This window comes from Sphaerodactylus townsendi, linkage group LG06, assembly GCF_021028975.2.
Source record: "Sphaerodactylus townsendi isolate TG3544 linkage group LG06, MPM_Stown_v2.3, whole genome shotgun sequence".
NCBI lineage: Eukaryota > Metazoa > Chordata > Lepidosauria > Squamata > Sphaerodactylidae > Sphaerodactylus > Sphaerodactylus townsendi.
Window position 1 is genome coordinate 124,512,331 of NC_059430.1, and position 19,803 is coordinate 124,532,133.

At 60.9% G+C, this 19,803-nt stretch overlaps 1 protein-coding gene across 1 annotated transcript in view; it reads left to right on the plus strand.

The window, feature by feature from the left end:
* The window catches only part of POU2F2 (POU class 2 homeobox 2), a 59,040-nt gene extending 43,997 nt beyond the window's left edge, over positions 1–15,043 (plus strand). Inside the window, exons 2-4 of the mRNA XM_048501702.1 lie at positions 8,102–8,276; positions 10,135–10,208; positions 14,270–15,043. Coding sequence (XP_048357659.1) covers positions 8,102–8,276; positions 10,135–10,208; positions 14,270–14,619 — 599 coding nt within the window. The 3' untranslated portion in view covers positions 14,620–15,043. The remainder of the gene's footprint in view (positions 1–8,101; positions 8,277–10,134; positions 10,209–14,269) is intronic.
* Positions 15,044–19,803: the final 4,760 nt, after the last annotated feature.

Sequence of the window (19,803 nt, forward strand, 5' to 3'; positions counted from 1 at the left end):
CCCCCCCCCCCACCCCCCCCCCCCCCCACCCCCCCCCCCCCCCACCCCCCCCCCCCCCCACCCCCCCCCCCCCCCACCCCCCCCCCCCCCCACCCCCCCCCCCCCCCACCCCCCCCCCCCCCCACCCCCCCCCCCCCCCACCCCCCCCCCCCCCCACCCCCCCCCCCCCCCACCCCCCCCCCCCCCCACCCCCCCCCCCCCCCACCCCCCCCCCCCCCCACCCCCCCCCCCCCCCACCCCCCCCCCCCCCCACCCCCCCCCCCCCCCACCCCCCCCCCCCCCCACCCCCCCCCCCCCCCACCCCCCCCCCCCCCCACCCCCCCCCCCCCCCACCCCCCCCCCCCCCCACCCCCCCCCCCCCCCACCCCCCCCCCCCCCCACCCCCCCCCCCCCCCACCCCCCCCCCCCCCCACCCCCCCCCCCCCCCACCCCCCCCCCCCCCCACCCCCCCCCCCCCCCACCCCCCCCCCCCCCCACCCCCCCCCCCCCCCACCCCCCCCCCCCCCCACCCCCCCCCCCCCCCACCCCCCCCCCCCCCCACCCCCCCCCCCCCCCACCCCCCCCCCCCCCCACCCCCCCCCCCCCCCACCCCCCCCCCCCCCCACCCCCCCCCCCCCCCACCCCCCCCCCCCCCCACCCCCCCCCCCCCCCACCCCCCCCCCCCCCCACCCCCCCCCCCCCCCACCCCCCCCCCCCCCCACCCCCCCCCCCCCCCACCCCCCCCCCCCCCCACCCCCCCCCCCCCCCACCCCCCCCCCCCCCCACCCCCCCCCCCCCCCACCCCCCCCCCCCCCCACCCCCCCCCCCCCCCACCCCCCCCCCCCCCCACCCCCCCCCCCCCCCACCCCCCCCCCCCCCCACCCCCCCCCCCCCCCACCCCCCCCCCCCCCCACCCCCCCCCCCCCCCACCCCCCCCCCCCCCCACCCCCCCCCCCCCCCACCCCCCCCCCCCCCCACCCCCCCCCCCCCCCACCCCCCCCCCCCCCCACCCCCCCCCCCCCCCACCCCCCCCCCCCCCCACCCCCCCCCCCCCCCACCCCCCCCCCCCCCCACCCCCCCCCCCCCCCACCCCCCCCCCCCCCCACCCCCCCCCCCCCCCACCCCCCCCCCCCCCCACCCCCCCCCCCCCCCACCCCCCCCCCCCCCCACCCCCCCCCCCCCCCACCCCCCCCCCCCCCCACCCCCCCCCCCCCCCACCCCCCCCCCCCCCCACCCCCCCCCCCCCCCACCCCCCCCCCCCCCCACCCCCCCCCCCCCCCACCCCCCCCCCCCCCCACCCCCCCCCCCCCCCACCCCCCCCCCCCCCCACCCCCCCCCCCCCCCACCCCCCCCCCCCCCCACCCCCCCCCCCCCCCACCCCCCCCCCCCCCCACCCCCCCCCCCCCCCACCCCCCCCCCCCCCCACCCCCCCCCCCCCCCACCCCCCCCCCCCCCCACCCCCCCCCCCCCCCACCCCCCCCCCCCCCCACCCCCCCCCCCCCCCACCCCCCCCCCCCCCCACCCCCCCCCCCCCCCACCCCCCCCCCCCCCCACCCCCCCCCCCCCCCACCCCCCCCCCCCCCCACCCCCCCCCCCCCCCACCCCCCCCCCCCCCCACCCCCCCCCCCCCCCACCCCCCCCCCCCCCCACCCCCCCCCCCCCCCACCCCCCCCCCCCCCCACCCCCCCCCCCCCCCACCCCCCCCCCCCCCCACCCCCCCCCCCCCCCACCCCCCCCCCCCCCCACCCCCCCCCCCCCCCACCCCCCCCCCCCCCCACCCCCCCCCCCCCCCACCCCCCCCCCCCCCCACCCCCCCCCCCCCCCACCCCCCCCCCCCCCCACCCCCCCCCCCCCCCACCCCCCCCCCCCCCCACCCCCCCCCCCCCCCACCCCCCCCCCCCCCCACCCCCCCCCCCCCCCACCCCCCCCCCCCCCCACCCCCCCCCCCCCCCACCCCCCCCCCCCCCCACCCCCCCCCCCCCCCACCCCCCCCCCCCCCCACCCCCCCCCCCCCCCACCCCCCCCCCCCCCCACCCCCCCCCCCCCCCACCCCCCCCCCCCCCCACCCCCCCCCCCCCCCACCCCCCCCCCCCCCCACCCCCCCCCCCCCCCACCCCCCCCCCCCCCCACCCCCCCCCCCCCCCACCCCCCCCCCCCCCCACCCCCCCCCCCCCCCACCCCCCCCCCCCCCCACCCCCCCCCCCCCCCACCCCCCCCCCCCCCCACCCCCCCCCCCCCCCACCCCCCCCCCCCCCCACCCCCCCCCCCCCCCACCCCCCCCCCCCCCCACCCCCCCCCCCCCCCACCCCCCCCCCCCCCCACCCCCCCCCCCCCCCACCCCCCCCCCCCCCCACCCCCCCCCCCCCCCACCCCCCCCCCCCCCCACCCCCCCCCCCCCCCACCCCCCCCCCCCCCCACCCCCCCCCCCCCCCACCCCCCCCCCCCCCCACCCCCCCCCCCCCCCACCCCCCCCCCCCCCCACCCCCCCCCCCCCCCACCCCCCCCCCCCCCCACCCCCCCCCCCCCCCACCCCCCCCCCCCCCCACCCCCCCCCCCCCCCACCCCCCCCCCCCCCCACCCCCCCCCCCCCCCACCCCCCCCCCCCCCCACCCCCCCCCCCCCCCACCCCCCCCCCCCCCCACCCCCCCCCCCCCCCACCCCCCCCCCCCCCCACCCCCCCCCCCCCCCACCCCCCCCCCCCCCCACCCCCCCCCCCCCCCACCCCCCCCCCCCCCCACCCCCCCCCCCCCCCACCCCCCCCCCCCCCCACCCCCCCCCCCCCCCACCCCCCCCCCCCCCCACCCCCCCCCCCCCCCACCCCCCCCCCCCCCCACCCCCCCCCCCCCCCACCCCCCCCCCCCCCCACCCCCCCCCCCCCCCACCCCCCCCCCCCCCCACCCCCCCCCCCCCCCACCCCCCCCCCCCCCCACCCCCCCCCCCCCCCACCCCCCCCCCCCCCCACCCCCCCCCCCCCCCACCCCCCCCCCCCCCCACCCCCCCCCCCCCCCACCCCCCCCCCCCCCCACCCCCCCCCCCCCCCACCCCCCCCCCCCCCCACCCCCCCCCCCCCCCACCCCCCCCCCCCCCCACCCCCCCCCCCCCCCACCCCCCCCCCCCCCCACCCCCCCCCCCCCCCACCCCCCCCCCCCCCCACCCCCCCCCCCCCCCACCCCCCCCCCCCCCCACCCCCCCCCCCCCCCACCCCCCCCCCCCCCCACCCCCCCCCCCCCCCACCCCCCCCCCCCCCCACCCCCCCCCCCCCCCACCCCCCCCCCCCCCCACCCCCCCCCCCCCCCACCCCCCCCCCCCCCCACCCCCCCCCCCCCCCACCCCCCCCCCCCCCCACCCCCCCCCCCCCCCACCCCCCCCCCCCCCCACCCCCCCCCCCCCCCACCCCCCCCCCCCCCCACCCCCCCCCCCCCCCACCCCCCCCCCCCCCCACCCCCCCCCCCCCCCACCCCCCCCCCCCCCCACCCCCCCCCCCCCCCACCCCCCCCCCCCCCCACCCCCCCCCCCCCCCACCCCCCCCCCCCCCCACCCCCCCCCCCCCCCACCCCCCCCCCCCCCCACCCCCCCCCCCCCCCACCCCCCCCCCCCCCCACCCCCCCCCCCCCCCACCCCCCCCCCCCCCCACCCCCCCCCCCCCCCACCCCCCCCCCCCCCCACCCCCCCCCCCCCCCACCCCCCCCCCCCCCCACCCCCCCCCCCCCCCACCCCCCCCCCCCCCCACCCCCCCCCCCCCCCACCCCCCCCCCCCCCCACCCCCCCCCCCCCCCACCCCCCCCCCCCCCCACCCCCCCCCCCCCCCACCCCCCCCCCCCCCCACCCCCCCCCCCCCCCACCCCCCCCCCCCCCCACCCCCCCCCCCCCCCACCCCCCCCCCCCCCCACCCCCCCCCCCCCCCACCCCCCCCCCCCCCCACCCCCCCCCCCCCCCACCCCCCCCCCCCCCCACCCCCCCCCCCCCCCACCCCCCCCCCCCCCCACCCCCCCCCCCCCCCACCCCCCCCCCCCCCCACCCCCCCCCCCCCCCACCCCCCCCCCCCCCCACCCCCCCCCCCCCCCACCCCCCCCCCCCCCCACCCCCCCCCCCCCCCACCCCCCCCCCCCCCCACCCCCCCCCCCCCCCACCCCCCCCCCCCCCCACCCCCCCCCCCCCCCACCCCCCCCCCCCCCCACCCCCCCCCCCCCCCACCCCCCCCCCCCCCCACCCCCCCCCCCCCCCACCCCCCCCCCCCCCCACCCCCCCCCCCCCCCACCCCCCCCCCCCCCCACCCCCCCCCCCCCCCACCCCCCCCCCCCCCCACCCCCCCCCCCCCCCACCCCCCCCCCCCCCCACCCCCCCCCCCCCCCACCCCCCCCCCCCCCCACCCCCCCCCCCCCCCACCCCCCCCCCCCCCCACCCCCCCCCCCCCCCACCCCCCCCCCCCCCCACCCCCCCCCCCCCCCACCCCCCCCCCCCCCCACCCCCCCCCCCCCCCACCCCCCCCCCCCCCCACCCCCCCCCCCCCCCACCCCCCCCCCCCCCCACCCCCCCCCCCCCCCACCCCCCCCCCCCCCCACCCCCCCCCCCCCCCACCCCCCCCCCCCCCCACCCCCCCCCCCCCCCACCCCCCCCCCCCCCCACCCCCCCCCCCCCCCACCCCCCCCCCCCCCCACCCCCCCCCCCCCCCACCCCCCCCCCCCCCCACCCCCCCCCCCCCCCACCCCCCCCCCCCCCCACCCCCCCCCCCCCCCACCCCCCCCCCCCCCCACCCCCCCCCCCCCCCACCCCCCCCCCCCCCCACCCCCCCCCCCCCCCACCCCCCCCCCCCCCCACCCCCCCCCCCCCCCACCCCCCCCCCCCCCCACCCCCCCCCCCCCCCACCCCCCCCCCCCCCCACCCCCCCCCCCCCCCACCCCCCCCCCCCCCCACCCCCCCCCCCCCCCACCCCCCCCCCCCCCCACCCCCCCCCCCCCCCACCCCCCCCCCCCCCCACCCCCCCCCCCCCCCACCCCCCCCCCCCCCCACCCCCCCCCCCCCCCACCCCCCCCCCCCCCCACCCCCCCCCCCCCCCACCCCCCCCCCCCCCCACCCCCCCCCCCCCCCACCCCCCCCCCCCCCCACCCCCCCCCCCCCCCACCCCCCCCCCCCCCCACCCCCCCCCCCCCCCACCCCCCCCCCCCCCCACCCCCCCCCCCCCCCACCCCCCCCCCCCCCCACCCCCCCCCCCCCCCACCCCCCCCCCCCCCCACCCCCCCCCCCCCCCACCCCCCCCCCCCCCCACCCCCCCCCCCCCCCACCCCCCCCCCCCCCCACCCCCCCCCCCCCCCACCCCCCCCCCCCCCCACCCCCCCCCCCCCCCACCCCCCCCCCCCCCCACCCCCCCCCCCCCCCACCCCCCCCCCCCCCCACCCCCCCCCCCCCCCACCCCCCCCCCCCCCCACCCCCCCCCCCCCCCACCCCCCCCCCCCCCCACCCCCCCCCCCCCCCACCCCCCCCCCCCCCCACCCCCCCCCCCCCCCACCCCCCCCCCCCCCCACCCCCCCCCCCCCCCACCCCCCCCCCCCCCCACCCCCCCCCCCCCCCACCCCCCCCCCCCCCCACCCCCCCCCCCCCCCACCCCCCCCCCCCCCCACCCCCCCCCCCCCCCACCCCCCCCCCCCCCCACCCCCCCCCCCCCCCACCCCCCCCCCCCCCCACCCCCCCCCCCCCCCACCCCCCCCCCCCCCCACCCCCCCCCCCCCCCACCCCCCCCCCCCCCCACCCCCCCCCCCCCCCACCCCCCCCCCCCCCCACCCCCCCCCCCCCCCACCCCCCCCCCCCCCCACCCCCCCCCCCCCCCACCCCCCCCCCCCCCCACCCCCCCCCCCCCCCACCCCCCCCCCCCCCCACCCCCCCCCCCCCCCACCCCCCCCCCCCCCCACCCCCCCCCCCCCCCACCCCCCCCCCCCCCCACCCCCCCCCCCCCCCACCCCCCCCCCCCCCCACCCCCCCCCCCCCCCACCCCCCCCCCCCCCCACCCCCCCCCCCCCCCACCCCCCCCCCCCCCCACCCCCCCCCCCCCCCACCCCCCCCCCCCCCCACCCCCCCCCCCCCCCACCCCCCCCCCCCCCCACCCCCCCCCCCCCCCACCCCCCCCCCCCCCCACCCCCCCCCCCCCCCACCCCCATGTAGTCCAGAAACATCTGGAGAGCCGCAGGTTGCAGACCCCTAGTCTACCCTGTTTCCCCGAAAATAAGACAGGGCCTAATATTAATTTTTGCTTCAAAAGATGCATTAGTTCTTATTTTAAGGGGGTGTTTTATTTTTGCGCCCCCCCCCCACGTGACCAGATCAGCTGCGCCCAGGAATCTGTAACTAGGGCTTATTTTTGGAGTAGGGCTTATATTTCCAGCATCCTCCAAAAATCCCGAAAAATCATGCTAGGGCTTATTTTCGGGGAAACAGCCATTATAGAAGGAATCTTCCCGTTCAGAAAGCAGGAGTACAAGAAGCTGGGAACAAAGCATATAAGGTGACCGTCAGTTTAATGTCCTACTTCTGAGCTTCTGGAGCATTTGGGTCTCAAAAAACAGATCAAGGGAATTTTAAAAAAGACACTACAGATGGCAAGGGGACCTGATATGGATGTTTCTAAGTGTGGGAATTAACTGGGCTTGATGAAGTGGGGCCTAGCCATCACGGTCCCATTGATGTTGGTTGGAAGCTCAGTGGAAGGAACTGTCATCTGGAACTGGACTGAGACCTGGTGAAAGGCAAGGACCAATCAGCCCTCAGATCTCCTGGGAAAACTCCTGGCAGGCCGCTGCCCCCCAAGAGCAAGTCGAGGCAAATGGTCCCTGTGGTACTGAGCAGCAGTGGCGCAGTGCACAGGGGTCAAACTTGCGGCCCTCCAGATGTTATGGACTACAGTTCCCATCATCCCCTGCCAGCTTCTTCCTGTAGGATGAAAGGAACCTCTTAAAAAATTTTTTAAATAATCCTCTCAATACAGTTAACAGACAGAAAAAGAAAGAAAAAAGAAAAAGTTGAGTAAAGACAAAACAGAAAAAGATAATACAGCTACCCAAAAACTGTATGAATATTATCTCTTAACACGTTGGATCTTGAGATCGCAAAACTAATATTATCAGAGAGAACGTTACACAGTCTTCGAATTCCCTACCTTCTGCCCACCGACTCTACAACATCATTGCTAAACAATTTCTTGCATCTTGATCATTAACAAATTAATATTCTTCCTATTACGATTATTTTTACATCGTTGATTCAGCCTCAAGTAAGAAATAACAAACTAAAGGAGCTTTGACTCTCAAAAAAGTCATACTCCCAAAATCTTGTTAGTGTCTGAGGTACTGTTGAACTCCAATCTGGCCATCCATAAAAACTGAGGACTTGATACTGTGTAGATATTGTTCTGCTGTATTTTAACAATTTGTAGATATTTCCCTTGGACTTGATGCACAAGAACACAACACAAGCCTTTATTGGCATATAAAACAGGACAAAAATTTAAAACAAAACAAGGTTAAGAAATACAGTTAAAATGACTAATTTCCAGTATAAAATTTGCAACAATTTCACAAAAGAGTACATCAGAGCTGTTCAGGAGATTGGGTATCTTATAACACTCATGCCACTGAGAACATTGCAAGAAAATGGAATTCGTGTATTTCATGCGTATCTTATTGTATTTAGGGCATAGAAACAAAGAATGGTCAAGTGTTTCAACTGTAGTCATATCACATGAACAAACTCTTTTAGAACGTTCCATATTCTTAAATCTTCCCTCCAGCAGAGCTGATGGCAGCACATTACATCTTGCAGTAGCCGAGGCTCTCCTCTGGGTGGGATGGACTTGATGCTTTTTTTTTCTTTTCGGAATGCCTTTACGTTGTATCGGATACCGACATTAAAGTCAGCGGACTCGGAAGGGTGTAGCTCTGCTTCGGGATGGCCCCGCAGATCTTGTTATACCCTAAATTTATATATCTGATGGTTTCGGCTTATATTTTTCCATTGGGAAGGTTTGCTCCTTCTGGTTTTTTTGGCTCCCCTGACCTGGTGACATTCGCAGCCCTCCTGCTTTAAGAGGACCAGAGCCTCTCTGTTTAACCTCCTGTCCTCTTCTCTTGGGCAGTTACTACCTTATCCCCAACAATCTGCTCCCTGACCCCCAGTCGGACAGCAGTGGGAGCAGGAGGCACCGGTCTCAACTCCGTCACGCCGCCCCCAAGCAACAGCACAAATCCTAGCCCCCAGAGCGGCAGCAGTCACTCGGCTATCGGCTTGCAAAGCCTGAATCCCAGTACGGGGTAAGTGGCAGGGGAGGAAAAGGCCTTCAAGGGCTCGGCAACCGTTTGAGCGGTAGGGGGGAAGAGGGCGTCTGATCCTGGTTGGTCACCTGCCCTAAGGCTACAGCAGCAGCACATTTCCACAAAGCTTGTGCAGGCATCATAGGGCGATTCCGCACACGAGTAAAATAGGTTCGACCCAGTTCCCTGCGAAGGGTACTAACCTAGGTCGAAGCCATTGTTGTTCCCCACTGCAACCAGCTTGATCCCAGCTCGGAGGGCGGAATCATCCTGTGCCTCTTCGCTGCTTCGTTCCGATTGGCTGCTGTTCTACGGCCATGTTCCGTCTATCCCCACACACGTTATTAAAAAAACTGGCACAGGAATGGAGGGACGAAGGTGGCGTTTTTTGATTGGCCAGCTGTACGCATGCCCTAAAGACTCAGCTGTGATTGGCTGAATGGGGGACTCCAGGCAGCAGAGATTCCGCACTTTACTGGAATCGAGCTGAGTTCGAGCGCGGTTCCCTGAAAAAGTAGTAGTTCCCAACTGGAGTCGGAAATTTGACCGTTACATGGGGTGAAGCTGGTACAAAACCACTTCGATCCCAGTGGTTGTGCGGAGCACTTAGGTCGAACGCAGCTCGAACTTAGGTCGATAACCCAAGTGCGGAATCGACCCGTATCAACAGTACATTACTGGAATGCGGTCTACAGGAGCTGCCTTCATTAGGCCAGAATGGAACGCTGCCATTCATTCATTGACTAGGGGGTTATCATCATATCACCCAAATTTTAAGCTTAACAATACTGGTAACCAGTTTGTTTCCCGGCCCAATCCATAGGGCTGATTCTGGCCTATAAAACTGTTTATGGTCTGGGATACTTAAAGACTTCCTCTTCCCATTTTGTCCTACCAGATAAAGAAATTACCATCACAGGCCCTCCTCTATATCTATATGTGATGGCTGGGTTCGGTTTTTTAAAAAAATTTTCCCATCACCACCCTCAATAGCTGTGGCCAATTTTTATTTCCTGGTCAAGAGGGCTACTCAGGAACTGTAGACTTAGACATATTAAGGGACTGATCCAGGGTAAACCAAAAATAGGTACCATGGTCGTTATTGCACAGCACAATTACACCGGAGTAGACCAAGGATAGTACATACTGGGGCTATTTTATCTCGGTTTCTGCCTCTTCATGGCTCCCAGCTTTTTCCCAGGAGCCGAGGCAGGACCAGGAGGTAATACTTCAATTTGTTCCCTAAGGGGAAGAAGGGGGCTTTGGGTGACCTCTTCACATAAGGGGTATTATATCCCCCACACCAGGGTTGCCAACTCTGGTTTGGGGAATTCCTGGAGATTTAAGAGTGGCGCCTGGGGAGGCCAGGGTTTGGGGAAAGACCTCCGCAGGATATAATGCCATAGAGTCCACTCTCCAGAACAGCCATTTTCTCCGGATCTCTGCCATCTGGCACTCGCTTGTAATTCTGGGAGATTTCCAGATCCCACTGAGGGGCTGTCAACTCTACCTCCAGCAGTGGTGGCGAACCTTTGGCACTCCAGATGTTATGGGCTACAATTCCCATCAGCCCCTGCCAGCATGGCCAATTGGGCATGCTGGCAGGGGCTGATGGCAGTTAACAGTCCCATAACATCTAGAATATAATAAGGTCTCTCTGAAACTAAAGGCTAGAACCTCAGGGAGATGGTGGAATCCATGTAGAACAGATGTCCTTGCGGGTGTTTCCAGCTGAGTCCTCTTGCCGCCATCCTGGATCTACGAAAGACAAAATTTGCTTGCTGAGCTGCCGGAGATTGCTCGAGTGTTTTGCGCTGTGAACTCCCTCGTTAACCTGCTGCATCTGGTTTGATTTCAGAAGCACAGTGCTAGGGGTGAACGCCGGGTTAAACCCAGCGCTAATGGCCACCAACCCACTGGCCACCATTCAAGGTTGGTGCAAACAAAATCCCAGACATCACGCCATTTCTGCCATTCGCCCACCAGCCTGTTTGCGTGTGAAAGAGGAAGTGTGTTTGGGGCTGTGTGCATTGGCGAGGGAGTGCGTGTTCTGTCTCCATCATATGCATGTGCACAGCAAGGGGGGATGACTTCTGGAGGAATTATGCAAGTGTGCACTCTCGCATTCGGCTGGAAAGACTTGTGGGGATGTGTGATTGGTGTTTGGAATATGCTGCAACAGGAGGTGGCAATGGCCACTAACCTGGATAGCTTTAAAAGGGGCTTGGACAGATTTATGGAGGAGAAGTCGATCTATGGCTACCAATCTTGATCCTCTTTGATCTGAGATTGCAAATGCCTTAACAGACCAGGTGCTCGGGAGCAACAGCCTCAGAAGGCCATTGCTTTCACATCCTGCATGTGAGCTCCCAAAGGCATCTGGTGGGCCACTGCGAGTAGCAGAGTGCTGGACTAGATGGACTCTGGTCTGATCCAGCAGGCTCTTTCTTATGTTCTTATGATGTGAACTGTTGCAAATAATTAAGTCTGTTCCTTGATAAAACCAAGGAATTAAATTAATTGTGAGGATTTGATCCATGCATACTCTATGCAAGCAGATCAAAGAATGTATTGTCGAAGGCTTTCACGGCCGGAATCACTTGGGTGCTGTGTGGTTTCCAGGCTGTATGGCCGTGTTCTAGCAGCATTCTCTCCTGACATTTCGCCTGCATCTGTGGCTGGCATCTTCAGATGATCCTCTGAAGATGCCAGCCACAGACGTCGAACAAACTATCAGGAGAGGAGATGCTGCTAGAAGACGCTACCAGACCAGCAACCAAGGCTCCACAACACAAGATCAAATGCTTTGTAGGTGGGGGGAAAAACCCCATTATCTTACTTTTTTAGACAATGCAGGTATGTGCCACAGCAGATGCCATCAGAGAAGAGGAATTTCCTTTTGTGTGATGGAGGAGAGGGGATGCTATTTTAAGATCGCTGGGGGTATCCTGCCATTTTCCAAGTTGCCTTCACCAGCACCAGGACCACAGTGGCAAAAACCCTTAGAAATCATATTCAGCAGTCCTTGCGGCTTCTGAGGTTTTATCAGACATTGTCCCATACGTCCAAGAATAGCTTTATTGTAACTGACAAGAGCTAGAAACTGGGACTTCTTTGTATAGTCGTTCATGGCCAGGATCAACTGACTGTTCTGGGTTTTCCAGGCTGCCGTTTTCGCTCGTGGAAGTTTTCGCTCCTAACCTTTTGCCCGCAACCATGACTGGCATCTTCGGAGGCATGGCTGTGCCACGATGAGACATGGCTGTGCCACGGAGAGAAACACATCTCACTGTGATGTGCCTCTGAAGATGCCAGCCAAAGATGCGGGCGAAATGTTAGGGGCAAAAACTACCAGACCTTGGTCTTCTTTGTTCAGATGAAAAACTAGGTTGCTGTTTTTGATCGTTTCTGGAGAAATCTGTGCTAAAATTCACAGTATGAGCTTTTTCTGGATTCTTGTGGTATCCTGGCAATCATGCAAGTCATGGCTCTGCTGTTAAGGTGCAACCTCTTGTCACATCCAGACTTGGGGATAGGCTGCTTAGTCAGAGACAGTGGTGCTCCCTTAGCAGCCATGAATCTTACAGCTTTCCAGCATGCAGGGGCAGAGCGAGGGGGAACGGCGCTCGGGGAACGCATGCGCATTGCGCCCCTGCCACGCCTCCGCATCAGGGTATGTTTGGGGCATCTGCCTCCCCTTGTCCCGTTGGCGCTACGCCACTGCCAACATGAGTGAAGTTTAATATTTATTTACTTTCCATCATTTATACCCAGCCCCTGTCCCCAATGGGGACCCAAAAAGTCTTAAATTTGTTCTCCTTTCCTTCATTTTATCCTCACAACAGCCCTGTGAGGTGGGTTAGGCCAAGGGTCACCCAGCAAGCTTCCATGGAAGAATGGGGACTCTAAACCTGGGTCTTCCAGATTCTATGTCAATGCTGTTAGTGCTATGCCACACTGGCTTGCTGGTCTGTAGTCATCCATGCACAGGGAGTCTCCACTTTTCCCAGTATGCCTTGTGACCTGTGCACATTGAGGGTATTGCTACAGAGTTTCCTGCCATCACCATACCGGATGCTGAAAATCTAGGCTCTGCATCCACACAACATGGTTGGAGATCGCCCTACATCCATGGTGGCGAACCTATGGCACTCCAGATGTTCAATTGGCCATGCTGGCAGGGGCTGATGGGAATTGTAGTCCATGAACATCTGGAGAGCCACAGGTTGCAGACCTCTGCCACAGGGGCATAGCCTTTCTGGATGAGGTGTTTCGGTGTAGCTCTCTATCAGCAAACTATCGACCAGTAAGACTTCTCTCAGCAGTGGGCAAACTCTATACCAGGCACCTATTTGGCAAATTAACTTCTTGGACCACTGACTGCCTAAAAACAACACAAGGGTGCATCAAGGTTAGGCAGCCCAAACCGAAAAGATGATATTGGACTCCACGAATCCTTCCGTTCCAACTTCCCCAAAGATTTTCAAGCATTGAATGTATGAATCTGGGAGCCACAGGGCCTGTGAGCTGTTGGGCAGATGTGAGCCAGATGTTGGAGGGTCCTGCAAGTCCACCAGAACTTACTCTCACGCCTGCTGTGAATTCCTGCCCATCCCAACTGCCTTACAGAAGAAGGCATCATGCTCCATAACATGCATTTTTCACATCCCACCCACTAACCATTACTAGTTCATTCTTTCAGAACACACCCCATGCCATGCATCTGTTTCATGTAACCTACCCTGGGGGTTGGAGTCGTGCTTTGGGTGGGGGCATTGTTTCGATGACCATTTCCCCACTGCGAAATTAAAGGTGGATACAACCAGGTTTCAAAAGGAACAGCCCCTTTTCATCGCGGTTTCACTCTCCCCACTGCAGTGTGTGTCTGATGAGGACATCGGTGTCTGCTGCGGTTTCGAGCAAGGCAACACTCCCCACAAACACGTGATCGAACGCACAGTGTTCTCAGAGGCTCTGTTCTTCCTTGTCCTGATTGGCTGTCGTGCTGTGCCGGAATGGAAATTTTTTTAAACATTTTTTTTTTGCGCAGCTATGTCACCACGCACATGCGCAGATAGAACGGTAGCTGTTTTTCGCGCTAAGCTACGTTTACGTGCGGCTTCGGCACTCTTTACCCATGCAGCTGCGCTGGCACGAAAGTCTAATTTTAGTTTACGCTTGGCACAGAAATCATGTTCCACTCAGCCACATTTCAATGTAGCCACCACTGGCGCGAAAAAAAAGCTGTGCGCGCTCTGATTGCGCGGCCCCACTGTGCTGGAAGGCTCACTCCCAATGGCGGAAAAACAAACCTACGTTCAACCACTGAACCTCCCCACCAATCTGGCTTCAGCACTTCCATGCAAATTCTTAAAAACATGTGATAAGGGGGAGAGGGAGCGGCAGAACCGGGATGAGTCTGTGTTCGGCAGTTGAGCAGTGGGGAGTTCTTGCTGAAACCTTGATATTTTGCGTATCACGTGATTCATTGACCATGGGGATTCCACCGATGACAGCTCTGTTTGCACCTTGTCCTTCCGTCTTTTTTTGATGAGGGAGGCTTGATCGTTACAGAACTGGTATGGGTGGCTCCCTCCAGAGCAGCTTTCCCCGAACTTTTTGAGCGTGTGGACAAAATGGCTGCCGTAGGAGGGAGAGCCAATCACAAAATGGCCGCCGCAGCTTACCTTCAGTCACACGTGAAGATCCCTGTGCTGTAGCGGCAGCTGCCGCCACAGCAATGTTTTTAAACGTGCGTACAGCCAATTAGGAGCCCTGCTTGCCTGGCTCTGCCCGTCTGCTAAAAACACTTGGCAGGTGCCAGGGAAGGCCTCAGTGGGCACTTTGGTGGCCACAGACACCATCTTGGAGACCCTGCTGTAGAAAGCAGCCATTGGGACATGGTTACTCTGGCCAGAAATCTCTCAAGACATGATGGTGGGAAAACTCCAGTTAAGACGTGCTCTAATTTGTGGTTTTCTCTCCCTGTCTAGCATTGGCCAGTGGTGGAAGCCTGCCAATTACCAGCCTTGATGTCAGTGGTAACTTGGTCCTGGGTACCACAGTGGGCACAGCCGGAAGCCAGAGCATCGTGACCTCTCCGCTCTTCCTCAACCACGCAGGCCTACCCTTGCTGAGTGCTGCCCCGGGAGGAGTGGGGCTGGTGTCGGCAGCGGCTGCCGTGGCCGCTTCCATGCCCAGCAAGTCCCCCACCTTGACCTCCTCCTCTTCCTCCTCCTCCTCTTCCTCCTCCTGTTCTTCATGCAGCTCCTCCAGCGACCTGGCGCAGACTCTGGGGCAGGCTGGTCCCGGATCCACCGAGCCGGACGCCAAGACGGAATGAGGGCCCGAGGAGCTTCCCTCTCTCTGCCTTTCCCGACGCGGTGGCGGGCCAAAGGAGCGGACATACAAGCCGACGAGTGAAACCAAAAAGAAAGAAAGAAACCAAACCAAACGAAGAAATTGTCAGCAACAGCCAAACAAAAAACCAACCAAAAAATAATAATAACCCAAAGCAACCAAACAAGCAAAGCAAAAAGGAACAAAGGAAGAAACCAAAAAGAATTCCCCAAGCTTTTGGCGTCCATTTGTTTTTTCCTCCCCCTTCCCCCTGATGTTAAGAACAAAACACCTTCCAAAAGGTGGCTTTATCAGTGGTTTCGTTTAATAATTTTTTCCCATTATTTCTCTCCCCTCCCCCCCTTCAATCTGCTAGTTTCCTGGACAGTTTCAGGAAGGAAACAAACGGGGATTGTTTTGTTTTGTTTTTTTAAAAAAAAGAATAGAAAAAAGAAAAAAAGAAAGAAAATCCCTTTAAAGCCCTTAAAGGGAACAAAGAATCTCACACCAAAAATCACCAGTCCTAGCTTCACCCAAAGCTTTTTACAGACTTTTCTAACTTCTGTGTCTGGTCGAATGTCTTTCAAAACTCGTTTATTTATTCTTATTTATTTCCTTTTTGTTTGGCATCCAGAAGGGTTGAATGGGTGGGTGCGGGGGGTTAATTTTATGAGCTTGCGTTAAAAAATATTATTTTCCTTTTTTAACTTTAAAAAAAGAGATGTTTTTAAAACGAATAGCAATTTTATACTTTTCGTGGGGTAATTTTCATTGAATACAGAGTCTAGGATTTTCAAAGGCTGTAACATGAATCGGGCGCCGTATTCCCGTGACGGAAAGTGGTTTCCTAATTTATGTCCTTCAGTGATCCCTCTTTCTTCTGTTGGGGTATATGTTCAGTTTTTTTCCGGCCTTGCAGTGAATTCGACAAATTACTGGTCCACAATTTTTTTTAGTACCTCAGTTGCCAACCTACAACTTCGTTAGCTACTTGTGAAATATCTCTGGTTTGAACGGTAAAAACAAACCAGTTTTCTTTAAATTTGCCAAATTTCCCTGCCTGGTTTTTGATGTATTACATATGACCTAGAAAAGGTCGCTTTATAAGCCCAGAGTCAAATGTACCAAGCACAGACAGACAGCAATAGATTGCCCCTCCAGGTTCTTATTGGAATAAGAAATATATGGATCACATCCATTAAGAGGTGTCAGCTAGATTATTCACAGGGTACAAAGTATAAATACATCTTTACAGGACAAGAGGCCTTTTTGAAAGTCTTTGGCTCTTTCAGGATGAGCTGTGTTGAATATGTGTATGTTAAGTTCTATCAGTTTGAACATTTTCTTTGCTGATTTAATTTTTTTTCTACCAATAGCTTTTTTTCCCTTTCCTTCCAATTAATTTCCACCTGGGGCTAGTATCAGGGGTTATTTTTCTGAAAACGGGATATGTAATTTTTATTATTATTTTTATATCTGTGTTCTGAAAAAAAATACTCATATTCCAGTGCCTGACAAAAACCAAAACAAAATAAATGGGAATTTCAGCATTCTTTACATTTTCCAGAAAAACCAAAAATCGATAGACATCACTACAGAAAACGGCAAAATGAAGACCATTGGGGAATTTTAAGGGGGAAAAAAATCACAAAAGAGAGATCCAAATCCCCCTTTTTGTGTGTGGATATCACAGAGACTCGGAGGCGAGAAAAATAAAACTTTTAACCAAAAAAGAACCAACCAAGCAAACAAAGAAAACTAATACACACAATTCAGAACTTTAATCGAAGAAGAAAGGATGAAAACACGGGAATAAAAGGGGAAATATTTACTTTCTCTGGCTAGGCAAATGGCTCAACCATCTTTCTCTGTCCTGAAAGAAAAAAATACCTCATGGAAAGTTGTGTTGAGAAGCCAACATTTTATAAATGGCAAAGAGACAAAAACAAATTGAATAAACCAAATCAACAGAAGTGGGAGGGTAAGAACAGAGAATCCTGCACCCTCCTCCCAGAAGTCTGGAAAGCTTTAAAAATGGCTTCTCAAAACGCTGATTTACTTTTTGTTTTTTACTTGTTTAAGGTAAATTTATTGGGGGTTGGTTTCTGTATCAATTTTTTTTTTTTTACTGTGCTGGTTTGGGATTTTTTTTACATTTGAGGGTTTTTTTTAAAGTTATTGTTTGGTTTTTTAAAACTTTCGTCTTTACTTTTTTCAACTCCTGTGAACCAAAGTCTTGTTGTTGCAGAGAAGGAAGTTAGCCATGGCATACTACGATCTGGTAGAAAATTTAAAAACAAACCAAACTAAAGGACATAGTGAAAAAAAAGACAAGCAAGCAAGCAAAAGGACTTTGAAATTTTTCTTAAAGGAAAAGAAAAAAAACCCTCGACCTCATTTTATCTTCTGCTTTTGCTGTATTATAACGTTCAGGTGGGTTTAAGATTAACAATAGAAAAATACTGTGAAACTTTCCAAAAATGAAGCAAACAAAAACATAACCCAGGAAACACCTAGTTTTAAAAGACTGAAAAGAAAAATGTTTGTCACCCCATTATGTGCGTGAGGGAGAGAGAACCGGCAAGTATTTATCTGTCTCTTTTACGATTCCAATCATGCTTTTATGGTGGACATCAGAAAAAAAAATTGGGAAGTCAAATCTCTTTCTCTCTTTCTCTCTGTCTCTCTCTGTCTCTCTCTCTCTCATGTGCTACTGAACGTGTTTCTAGGTGGAATGTAACTGTTTTAGTGATATTTGTTATTCTTTCTTTTTTTAAAAAAACACTTCTTTTGGGGGGGATCTTCTATTTTTTTTTATAGAGAAAATTCTATGTTCTGCTTTATCGCTTCTTACTGTATAAAAAAGACAAAAAAAACCAAACGCTGAAGGTTTGCAACAAAAAAAGACAAAAAAGGTAAAAAAAAGATAAACAAAAATCAACAAAAAAAAGAAAGTAAAACCAAAATGTTTTTTTTAATTGATTCTAGACCAAAAATGACCCTATCTCCATGGATGGAGCTGAGTGGTAGGTGTATGGCATGGAGGGGAACAGCTAAGATTTATAGGGCAAGCAAAAGAAGGTGGGGCGTAGGAAGTGAGAGACAGGTCTTCTTTTTCCCCCTTCAGAAAGCTGAAAGTGGATGAAGGAAGGGCTGCTAGTTAACCAGGCTCACTAGGTTTTCGTATTGTTTGCAAAACCTGTCATTCCTGCTTAACCACAGTTGACAGTAGTGGGGGAAAGGAGATGCTTGTACATGTTGGGAGATGGAGCCTCTCTAAAACCAGTTTCAGCTCTTGGAGAAACAGTTGCCTGTTTCCAGTTTTAGGGACGGAGATGTGGGAAGTTGTCAGAGTGGCCGTTGCAACCCAACCTATCCCTCCTTCCAAATTGGTGACTATATATTTCATAGGAGTTGCCCGAGGATTAGATAACAGAGCTTTCCCTCACTTCGGGGTAGAGGGAACCGAGAGCGTGGGTCAGCCTGAAAGAAAAATGACCAGGGATGCAGTTTTTGTTTGGCTGCTGTTTCCTGGGAGCAGGCCGATGCCATGCCCTTTCCCCCTCCACATCTTTCTCTAAATGGATGGTGTAGGACTGCCAATACCCAGGCAGGGCCTGGCATTCCCCCTTCAAGAAAATAGCATGTTTGGGGATGGAAGGGCAGGTCTCCTTTTGTAACAGGACACCCCTCACTGCTTACCCCCCTTCCCTTTACTTCCAAGGCTGGCAAAGAGGAAAATTGGAGGGTGGGGAGGGCGCCAACATTGCACCAGCACATGACATCACTTCCAACAGAAAGCGGGAAGTGATGTCAGCATATCAGGGTGACACTCCAGGAATTGCCCAAAACTCCGTGGTTAACCAGTTCTTTTCTAAGGAAGTGACATCGTGTGCTGGTGTGATATCCATATGATTGTACCCATCCCCTCATTTCTCCCTGGGGGTTACCGGCTGCAGCTGGCCACCTTGTTTGGAGAAAGGACTTTATGGGGTGATCTTCCTTCTCTCCCCAAACGTTGCCCTTCCCGAGCTCCCCCCCCGAAATCTCCAGGCATTTCCCAACCTCGAGTTGCTAGAGCCACTCTCTTTTCCACTGACCTCCCCCACTCCTGGGAATCTTAGAATGAGGAAAGAAACAAGCTTTAAACTACAGCTGCAAAACCAAATATTTGCTCACACGCCTCCGTGCCGGTGCCCGACCAAGGGTTGGGAGGGCACAAGGGAGGAGGGCAGGCTAGGCCCTCTCCCTCCCCCTCACAGTGCCAAGACATCCACCACAAAGCTCTTTGGAGATAGCCCGCCATATACCTCATATACTTTAATGATAAACCAAATAGAAAAGCTTTATTAAGGGTGTGTGCTGGACGGGTCTGTTTGGGGCGGTGGGAGGGGTCAGGCGCAGCATCCTCTCTCTCTCACCTCCAAAGAGGAAAATCAGTGGGGCAGTGGAGGCCCCAGAAAAAAAATGTGAGCTGTTCCCTTGCAAAACGGTGGCGCCCTTCCCCAGAGCATCTTCTGCTGCCATTTTGGGAAGGGTCCCTGCTAGCTGGGTGAAGAACCGACAGCCGGAGCCACTGAGAAGTCAGTTTGGGTTGCTGTCAAGGGCTAGAAGACCTCTGATGGGCTTTGTATACATCACGGGATCCTGCCCTAACAGAGCAGGTGCTCTTTACGCCAATGCAAATGGAAGTATGGCCGTGCAGGTCAAGAGCATGCCTGCATTGCCAGAAGACACCTCTTTCCGGCGCTGCTCCCCATCTGATACTGAAACGTGGACCATGAATCCTGTTTTGACGTCCAACGTGGTTTCCGGCTCTTCCCAGCCTCCTGGCTTTTTCTGGGCACTTTAAGCGTCACTGCCTACCTGTATCCAGGTTACCAGAAAGGGAATCTCCTCCGATGTTTCCACACTGGTGAGGCATCTGTACACATTTTGGTAGGCCCAGAAGAGCTGGATTCAGTGGGTAGGCCCTGGGACGAGAGATGCTGCACCAGCCCCTGATTCCCTCCCGCCAACACCCCAATAAGACTGGCCTGTTGCTGTAGCCGACCCGGGAGCAGTGGGAAAATCGTGTGATAACTTTGCCAAAGGTAGTTAGTTCCTAGTATTCAATTTTTTTAATTTTTAATCTTCCGGGGTCTGATCCTGTCTCGTTAATTTATTTGTAACTGTGGGGCTTAGAAGT